This window comes from Solanum pennellii, chromosome 9 (assembly GCF_001406875.1).
Source record: "Solanum pennellii chromosome 9, SPENNV200".
Taxonomy (NCBI): domain Eukaryota; kingdom Viridiplantae; phylum Streptophyta; class Magnoliopsida; order Solanales; family Solanaceae; genus Solanum; species Solanum pennellii.
Window position 1 is genome coordinate 978,315 of NC_028645.1, and position 10,587 is coordinate 988,901.

General features: G+C 36.2%; 2 protein-coding genes across 2 annotated transcripts; one reads left to right on the plus strand and one right to left on the minus strand.

The window, feature by feature from the left end:
- The first annotated feature begins 776 nt into the window (after nt 1-776).
- Nucleotides 777-8,688, plus strand: LOC107031458. The gene is made up of 9 exons (XM_027911727.1): nt 777-1,342; nt 2,775-2,939; nt 3,028-3,267; nt 3,413-3,447; nt 3,537-3,668; nt 3,964-4,108; nt 4,244-4,893; nt 5,196-7,514; nt 7,670-8,688. The coding sequence occupies exons 1-8, from the start codon at nt 1,225-1,227 to the stop codon at nt 7,485-7,487; spliced, it is 3,777 nt and encodes a 1,258-aa protein (XP_027767528.1). The 5' UTR covers nt 777-1,224; the 3' UTR covers nt 7,488-7,514; nt 7,670-8,688.
- LOC107031459 (40S ribosomal protein S23) lies at nt 8,534-10,300 on the minus strand. The gene is made up of 4 exons (XM_015232846.2): nt 10,192-10,300; nt 9,141-9,296; nt 8,932-9,058; nt 8,534-8,848 (listed from the first exon to the last, which is right to left on the minus strand). The coding sequence occupies exons 1-4, from the start codon at nt 10,194-10,196 to the stop codon at nt 8,708-8,710; spliced, it is 429 nt and encodes a 142-aa protein (XP_015088332.1). The 5' UTR covers nt 10,197-10,300; the 3' UTR covers nt 8,534-8,707.
- Nucleotides 10,301-10,587: the final 287 nt, after the last annotated feature.

Genomic DNA, 10,587 nt, shown 5'->3' on the forward strand with positions numbered 1-10,587 from the left:
GCAAGGTAGATAGGTGAAAGAAAAAAATGAAATAAAAAAAATTGAGTTCAAGATAATTGTAATTTATATATATATACAAATATAAACTATACACACACCACTTATATGACATAGATACAAATATAAATACATATTGTATATCAGTTATATATATACATAAATATGACAGATATACTTATACAGTTCACCTCTATCTACTTTCTGTCCTCTCTAGCTCGACTCTCTCTTCCATCTTTCAATCTCGATCGTCACTCTTCTCCCTATAACTTGTAGCTATCAATCATAATTAACAAACTACAGCTTTAAAGTGTAATTAAACTATTTTTGAGTGACTACATGCAAAAGTTCCCCGTTCTTTTTTATTTCAATTGTCCACATGACTAACTCAATATTTCAAAATATATTCTTTCNTTATATATATATACCAATATAAACTATACACACACCACTTATATGACATAGATACAAATATAAATACATATTGTATATCAGTTATATATATACATAAATATGACAGATATACTTATACAGTTCACCTCTATCTACTTTCTGTCCTCTCTAGCTCGACTCTCTCTTCCATCTTTCAATCTCGATCGTCACTCTTCTCCCTATAACTTGTAGCTATCAATCATAATTAACAAACTACAGCTTTAAAGTGTAATTAAACTATTTTTGAGTGACTACATGCAAAAGTTCCCCGTTCTTTTTTATTTCAATTGTCCACATGACTAACTCAATATTTCAAAATATATTCTTTCTGTTTCAATTTATTTGATTTATTTTAACTTCACATAAAATTTAAGAAAATAGAAAAGATTACCAATACAATAAATGTCAACTAATCTCATAATCTTAAATATATTCTATGAAAAGTCAAAATTAGAAAATCGCCACAAATAAAAAATAAAACTTAAATTTAAACAAATTGAAACGAAACGAACACGATGATTGGTCCAAAGTCCAAACGGCTAGTGAAAATATTAAATTTCATTTTTCTTTTTCATTTTCCCCAATTCTTTTGAAAAACCGCTTTGTTAGCAAAATTCAAAAAAATATATTCCCTCTTTGGCTGTAGCGCTCCCATTTCTATCATCGCACTTTTTTTTTTCTCTCTCAGAAACCCCTTTATACCTTTTCCATTCAAATTTGAAATCAAATTCAGATTCAAAATCAAATTTTAGCTTGGATTTGTACTGTTGGGGTTCATTGAAAAGAGTGAAAAAAATGGATCTTGAAGTGAATGAATTTAGTCTTATTGATTTCTCATCGGAAAATGACAATCTTATCGGAAATTCATCTTCTCCTCTTCCTTCTTGGGGTCTTGAAGAATACCCATCTTCAGGTTTTTGCTATTCCATTTTTTTTTCATGGGTGATTGTTGATTTTAGTTGTTAGTTTTGTTTAAAAACCTGTTTTTTTTCTTTCTTTGTTTAGTCTTGAAATTACAACAATGATTATATACCTAGTGTACTTGTACGAGTGAGGTATGAGGACGGTAGTGTGTATGCAGATTTTAACCTAATTTGGGTGATATAGAAGTTGTTTTGGATTGATTTGGCTGTGGATTAGAGAAAAATATAGTCTTTCTGACAAGATCTGGAAAAAGAAGGGAAATTAGCTTGTACCCTTTTGTTTTTTTAATGAATTCAATTATTCAGTTGTGGATTTTGTTTACTTTGTTACTAGTTTTTGATACTTTGTTTAGTGTTTGAACTATTGAATAAAAAGAGTAGCTTTCTTCGAGGGTATAACCCCTCTAGGTAGGGGTAAAGTATGTGTATACTCTACCTTCCCCCGACACTACTTGTGGGATTACAATGGGTATGTGAAGATCTGGAATAAATTGAGTTTTCTCGCAGCCTTTGGTGTTTAATGTGATTTCATTTGAATGAATGTGTGGAGTATCAGGAGTTTCCAGGTTGATCGATCCCACCTCAAATCAATTGAAGGAAGAAATCAGCTGATAGAAAAAAGTGACTAAGTAGCTTGAGGTTGATATACACCTTTTTGGAGTTTATTAGTTTGGGTTTCATGCATGTTTATTCCTTAAACTTCTGAGCCGTGCTGGGGGCTGAGAAGTACTTAAGAGGGGATTTAGACATGCTTTTCTGAGCTTTTGATTGTAGTTTTGTTGGAAAAGAAGTAATCTTTTAATCCTATTTGATTGATGGCCCATGAATTAAAGTGCTCATGGAGTGTTATTTCTTTTGTGTATTTGGTATGCCGTATGTCTCTGAATTATAATCGTTTAATGTGGGAATGGACCTATTTAGCTCATTTAACTCATAAATGAAAAAGGATGCTGATCTTTTATGAAGCAGCTAGTGGAGATTACCCTGTAAAGAGCTGGATGAGGGGAAGCCCTTACATCTGATACTAAAGATGGGAATATCCTGACCCTGTTATAATTATGCCCGCGCAATGTTACTTTGCTCAACTCTATTTGGATCTTTTCTAGTATGTGGAACTCTTTACTGAAAGAACTTAAAGAATAGCTAGAGTTGTTGTTTCTTGATGGAGATTTAGAGTGGCTTAACTTTCTCGATAAAGCCTCAAAGGTGGACCTTTTCACTCTCGGTTTTTATGATAAATTTATTAGAGTTATAAACTTCCTATTTTGCTTATGCTGCTTCAATTCGTTTCTTTTTTCATCTGTGTTCAGATAGTGGTACTAAGCCACATCTGCATGCACGAAATGGTACATTGTGGTTGAATTATTTTCGTTTTGTGCTGTTTAGCAAATCAGACTGAGGCTAGAATCTTGGTGTTTTCAGGAGCTATTAATATTCAAGAGGGAATGGACATGGCTGGTAAAGGTAACAATGACGAGCAGTTCCCTCAGCTGCATGAGTCAAAGGAACCTGAGAAGGCCAGAAGAAAAGGAAAGGTCAATTTGCGCAAAAGTTTAGCTTGGGATAGTGCTTTCTTTACAGATGCAGGTAGCTTTTGTTTATAGTTTGTATTAAGGGGGATTTATTTATCTAATCCTGTACTGCAAACTCAAGATTACTATAACAACATATTCAGGTGTGCTTGATGCCGATGAGTTGTCCTGCATGATTAAGGGAGGTGATAAACAAACTTTACCTATGATTGAGGAGGATGTGCGACAATCACTTGATTCAATTTCCACGTTGGAAAGTGATAATTTGACACTAGAACATATTGAATCAGAGTTATTTGGAGATATAAGAGCCTCAATCCAGAAGGTGGCCTTTCCAACTAGTGGGGATTTATCTGCAACGACAGATAATGTAGCTAATTCTTGTAAGTTAATAGTATTTGGGAGTGGGAGTGGAGAAGGGTTACTTCCTATAGGGTCAGATTTCTTTTGACTTGAAGTTTCAATCATCATAAGAGATATGCATATTTCTCGCACATTATTCCAATCTAATATTAATCTTTTTTACAGCGGCAAAGAAAGTGGATCTTGCTTCAAAAGATAGGGTAAGTTTAATTTTGTAGAGATGACAATTGAAAATTTAGTTACTTCTCTATATTTATTAACAATTATTGTCTATATTCTCTAATGTCAGATGAAGCCAAAAATTGCTCCAAAAAGAACCAGTGGAGCACAAGCTGGGATACCCAAAAGTCAGCCAAAGCAAATTACTGGAACACAAAGATTGGGTAAAGGGTTGAACCAGGATAAGGCACAAGTCACACAGGCATGTAATTTGTCTTTGAAGTTTCATTTCTATTAGCCAGCTCAAACAATATTCCTTACAGTGTCATCATATTTTCATATTTTCCCTTTGGTTTAGAATACTGTTTTCCCCATGTTTTCTTTTCTATAGCCAAATAAAAAAGAAATTCCTTATATTTAAAGAAAATATGATCATTCATCTTCAATTTTCCCTTTTTTGAGTCTGCTAGCTGCAGTCTTTTAAAGTATTGGTTGAGTAGCAAAAGAATTGGGATTTCTGATATTTTACTGACATTGCTTTTTATTGGTTAATGAAGTCTATCAGTAGAACGACAAGTGTTGCATCATTAAAGCCTCCAAAAGTTAACACAAAGTTGCAACCTGTTTCTGCATCCAAAAGGGCTTCTTTGGATATCACACGAGTCAAAACAAATAATGACAGCATGAAAATCAGTACAGGTAGTGGTAAAAGACTTACTTAAATTTTGGATTAATTTCTGAGTAAAGGATGAGTAATAGCCGTCTTCAATCATTTATGGTTTGTAACAATTTCTTAAACATTTTTTCTGACCTAGATAGTTTAATGGTATATTGCAGCTTCTGTTAGAGGGGCTCAGACACCAAAAGCATCTGCCTTAAATAAAACTAATAGGGTGTTGCCCAAACCTGCTACGTCGATGAAGCCATCTTCTGTGGGATCTTCACCTGCAATGAAAATGCATGCAACAAGATCTTCAAGTGATAGTTCTGGAAGTACTTCATCTGACAAGACAGCTAAGTCTTCAATTCCTGTAGCGAGGAGAAAGATTGATAGCAAACCTATTGCCCAACCTTCTGCAAGTGCAAAACTCAAAACCCCTTCAAAAGCCGCGCTGAAGAGTAAACTACCATCTGGGAATTCTGCTGTCTCAGCTTATCTGATGTCTTCGAAGATCAACGCAAATATATCGCCTGCTAGTTCTATTAGTGAGTGGTCTTCTGTATCATCATCATCTTCTGCGATCCAAAGGTCAAGCAAGTTAAGGACTAGCTTTGACACCAGCTCCTGCAGATCTTTTGATAGTGACACCTCAGCTTTGGATATGAACAATCAATTAATTGATCAGAAGTCAGATAAGCCCGAGATTAGGGGAACAACTTTACCTAGAGAGAGTTCAAAGCAAGCAGGCTCAGTTTCTCGTCCAGCCTCTATGATGAAACCAACAGGATTGCGCATGCCATCCCCGAAGATGGGTTACTTTGATGGGGTCAGTTTAGTGTTCTTTTTATATGGATCTATTTTCATGTCCTTGAATTAGAAATGCTTTATGTGATGACAGCATCTAGTATTATGATGATAAGATCATTACCAACTGGAAAGAAAATAGGTGTATTTAAGTCTGCTGATTTTATTGTTTGGAAAAAATGATTACCGAGTGCAGGACTTTCATATAGTCAAGGCCATTTTCTGGCAGCTTCATGAAAGTATCTTATGTTACTAGTAACAATCTTCGTAATTCTTGAATCAGTGTACTTCCAAATTTTAATGTTAAAGCTCATTGTTATGCAGGTGAAGGCAGTCCGCACTCCTAATGGCACTCATTCCAATCCGTCTACTGCACTGTACAAGACGGAAGCTACCATCTGTAGCCCTAAAGTTAACTCAAACACTAAAGCTAAGAGTGTAAAAGTTCCACTTAGGGCAAACAGAAAGCCTGAAACTCTGAAACACCTCTCTCCTTTATCTTCTTCAGACAAGTCAAATATTTCAGATAATCACTCTGGCACTCAATCAAGTTCAGCTAGTCCAGTTCCCAAAACTGAAACTATCGTCTGTAGCCCAAAAGGAAACTCAAACACGATAGCCAGGAGTGTGAGAGTTCCTCTTAGGGCAAATGAAAAGCCTGAAACTCTGAGACACCGCTCTCCTGCATCTTCTTCAGACAAGTCAAATGTTTCAGATAATCACATTGGTGGTCCAAGTGATATTACTCTTATTCCTGAGTTATCTCTTGAAGTTCAACATGAAATAAGTGGAGCAAATATCGATGTTCTGGCAGAAGAACCTGATCCATTTGAACACATCCAAAGTGCTGGTTGGGTTGCAACTCAGGGTGAAAACCAAGGCATAGCAAGTGCTTTGAACAGTGAGGAAGATATGGCTGAAGGACTTGATACAGTTGAACATGTTGCAGATGCTAGTTTGGTTGCAACTAAGAGTGAAAACCAAGGTACAGCAAGTATATTGAACAATGAGGAAGTTGTCGCTTTGGTTTCAAGTATGAGTGAAAACCAAGGAATAGCAAGTAAATTGAACAATGAGGAAGTTGTGGCCGAAGGACCTGATACAGTTGAACATGTTGCAGATGCCAGTTTGCTTGCAGCTATATTGAACAATGGGGAAGTTGTAGCCAAAGGATCTGATACAGTTGAGCATGTTGCAGATGATAGTTTGGTTGCAGCTATATTGAACAATGAGGAAGTTGTGGCTAAAGGATCTGATACAGTTGAGCATGTTGCAGATGTTAGTTTGGTTGCAGCTATATTGAACAATGAGGAAGTTGTAGCCGAAGGATCTGGTACAGTTGAGCATGTTGCAGATGCTAGTTTGGTGTCAACTATATTGAACAATGAGGAAGTTGTGCCTGAAGGACCTGTTACAGTTGAACATGTTGCAGATGATAATTTGGTTGCAGCTATATTGAACAATGAGGAAGTTGTAGCCGAAGGATCTGATACAGTTGAGCATGCTGCAGATGCTAGTTTGGTTGCGGCTATATTGAACAATGAGGAAGTTGTGGCTGAAGGACCTGATACAGTTGAACATGTTGCAGATGATGGTTTGGTTGCAATTAAGAGTGAAAATCAAGTCATTGTGACTAATGATACAGATGTGATCATGAGTGAACACCAAAGAATAGAGAAAGTTGTGGCTGATGAGCCCGTCACAGTTGAACATGTTGCAGGTGATGGTTTGGTTGTAATGAAGAGTGAAAACCAAGTCACTTTGAACAATGATACAGTTATCATTAAGAGTGAAAGCCAAAGAGTAGCAAGTACTTTGAACAATAAGGACTTTGTGGCTGAAGGACCTGATACAGTTGAAGATGTTCCAGGTGATGGTTTGGTTGCGATTGAGAGCGAAAATCACAGTGTTTTGAACAATGATATCCAGGCTGGTTTGGCTGCAATTAAGGGTCAAAAACAAGGTGTTATGGAGAATGAAATGAACTTGGATACTATTGAGAAGATTGACATCAAGCCTGTTGAGGTTTCTATTACTGAAAACATTAGACGGTGTCAAACAGAGGATGAAGATGGAGTAGGTGTTCAGTGCAATGGTAATTATAATTTGGACGTGCCTAGCCAGATGAATGAGATGAACCTGGAGGATAATGTAAATGGTTATAATTTGGACATGCCTAGCCAGACGGATGAGATGAACCTGGAGGATGATGTAAATGGTGACCTCAAACATACCAGGACTGATCATGTCGAGAGAGAATATGACTCAACTTTCAGAGGTGATGAAGGTAGAGTAGATGTCAAGGATGATTTGAATACTCCTGAGAAAACAAATGCAAAGAAAAATGTGTGCGCAAATCAAGCGGACCAATCAAACAGTCAGGTAGAAGAAATCAGCATGACCCCATTTAGCAATAAGGTTGAATCTCTAATGAACAAATTGGCCTATTTGTCACTAAATACCCCTCAGACAGCAGTTAGAAGGATGCCCTTTGCTGTCAAGAATTCTTCCGGTGATTGTCTTGATTTTTGTGAAGGAGCTGGACATGTAGTTGGGAAGACTGATTTAGATTTGCCTTCTTTGCAAATCGATCATAAAGAGAACAACAATTTATGAGGATAGCCAAGCATGCTTCATTGCAAGGTAACAGATGTGTTTCTATCCTGATATTATCATGAAAAGATCTTTCTCCCAAATGTAGTGAACTTCTCTGAAAACCTTAATCTTTAACACCTCTTTTGCTTTTTATAAATTGGTGTATTGATGTGTACTAATTTCGCGTAAACTTTGATCTTCAGAGATTGTTAGGCTTCAAGAACAAGGCTAGCTTCCGGGGGTGGCATAAGCATCACGTTTGTATAGCACACATGACGAAGGCATAAGTGATGCATGCTTTTTTTTTTCTTTTTTTGCGTTGAGCTAAGATCAAGGTTTTTGAGAACATATGTCTGTGCAAGTACTGATCTATGTATTACATGAATGTAAAAACCTTGGATGTCTTCTTATGTAAGAAGAATTACAGTCAAAACCTCACTAGATTCAAGAAAACTGCTATCAGTAAGCACATGTTTTCCTACACTCATTGGAGATGTCTCTGATAACTGCAATGTTTTGATTTTCATGTATTGCTGCATAAACATCATGTTGCATGTGGATATCTTGCTATGTTGCTCGAACTCTTAAAAAATGTCAGTATATGCAGTATGATATGGAAGTATTTCCACTTATTACGCCAGTCATATCAACTTTCAACGATTCATGTATGTAAGTTACTCAGTATGTTACAAATATTGAATGTGAACAAATATTTTTTTCAACTCATCAAACACATCAAGCTTATGTACTTAACACTGAGAGACCTTACCTTGTCAATGACCTTCTGACTGTAACTCTTGTCACTCTTGTGTCCCATCTCGCGAGGGGATCTTTGATACGATATTACTGGCGTTGAATAGTTTCACATTCGAGACCAATCATCATAGACGAGCGAGAAAGAAGGCTCGAGAAACACATACTTCAGAATAAAACATGAAAACACACCAAAGTGTGGTGAAATTATCAATTACACAACTAAGCTATGCAGTCTAACTTTTCTCTGTATAATTTACCTGACTTGTGTATCAAAGCAAGCAAACAAGAAAAACACACAAACTAGAGACCAATTTTCTGTTGGATGGCACATTAAGGTAACATTCAAACTCAAAATTAATGAACCAAAATTCCAGTACAATGTCTAATTAAATAGAAGTTGACAAAATAATAACTCGAATACAAGCTAAAAGTCCATTGCAGGCTCGAGGGTATTTTTGCAAAAAAAGAAGAAGAGAGGAGATAAATTAAGATCTTGGCTTCTCCTTCTTCTCCTTGAAGAGAGCTAGAAGAGAGACACCAGAAACCTTCACCACCTTGAAACGAACTCCGGGAATATCTCCCACGGCGTGACCCTTACGACCAAATCCAGCAATCAACACTTCATCCTGCAAAATCAAGAACTCGTAAGGTCAGTACGTACCCCAGAAAAATGCAAAACACTCTACACATGTAAGAGCAAAAGACTCACGTTTTCTTCGATGTAGTTCAAGCAACCATCATTAGGGACAAAAGCAGCAATCTTTTTCCCATTCTTGATGAGTTGAACCCTAGCACATTTACGAATAGCAGAATTTGGCTGTTTAGCCTCAATACCTCTGCAAACACATATTAGCAACTTCACAGGTTAGATACAATTATAGATGTTTTTAAGATATGTAAGTAGAAAGATGAACCTACATCTTCTCGAGCACAATGCCTTTAGCATGGGAAGATCCAGCAAATGGCTTCTTCCATTCGTTACCAAGATGGGACTTCTTGTAGGACTTGTCAGCCCACCTTTGTCTTCTGCGGTGGGACTTCAGCTTGCGTCCAGCTCCCATTCCACGTGTCTTCCTGTGTTTTTAACCATGTCAGGAGTTAGTTAGTAGGAAATACATTGCTGTGATTCCCACCAAGGATATTACTCATCATTTGGATGACAAATGATATGACACAATATCAGAATTGAAGAAGTTTATTGACAAAATCCTAGCTTAGAACTCGAGAAGCACATCAATTCTCTATCAGTTAACTCATGGAAGATGTTATTAATTTTGTTCAAGAACATGTGAACTGTCCATTTTGGACGAGTAAACAAAGCAAAAGCCCATCTGGCCGATCTCAAATTGGATGAGAAGGCAAATCACCACAGATTAGTTAGAGTCAGCTATATGAATTAACTATAGCTAAATCTCAGATTAGTTAGAGTCAGCTATATGAATCCATCCAACCCCCTACATATATATTCTGAATCACTGCACACAAAACTAGAAGTTTGCGCAGTGGTCTGTCAGTTCAAAGATCAACTAGAGATTCAAAGTTCAAATCTTATGCACTATATTTTTATTTTTCGAACCTCACCCGTCAAATGAAAATCATGGATCCGCCCACTGCCCCAAACACCAAACCCCCATTTCAAGTCCACTTCTTTAGTCATTACAAATTACAACTTCCTACTTTCACCTATCCTATAATCTCAATTCTTCAAAAACACTCGGCAAAATTGATCAAAATGGCCCCTTTAAGATAATTAACTATAAAAAAGTTCCATTTTTGAATAAAACCCACACACCCAAATGAAAAAAAAGCTCTTAAACACATAGATTTCACTACTATAAACAATCACACCAGTACTTGACCAAACAATTATCAAAAACTAAGAAAATTGGTTTATAAAAACACAAAATTTAAAAACGTTTCACAAGAAAATAAGTTCAGTATAAAATTTCAAAGGAAAAATAATGCATACCCCATGATTGATGATTGAAGATGACTACTCCGGTTTACAGAGGTTGAAGAAGAAGAGTCTGCCGCCTAATAAAACCCTAATTCTGAGAATTTTGGGACTATATATATATGTATATATATACAAAGAGGGCTACATTTGGGCTGATAAAATTGTTCGGATCAAATATTTGGGCCCAATAGAGTTGATTTGAAAATAATTGGGTCATTAGCTTACGTATTTATGGGACGTAGCTACAGTTTAATTCATGGGTACCTTTGTATAATTGAACTATTTTTGTATAAATTCGACATAACGAATTTATACAAATACAAACATTTGAACTTTAAACGGTTATACAAATTCCGAATGATATGAACGATCGAAAAATTATACAAATTCGAAAACTCAATCCATGTA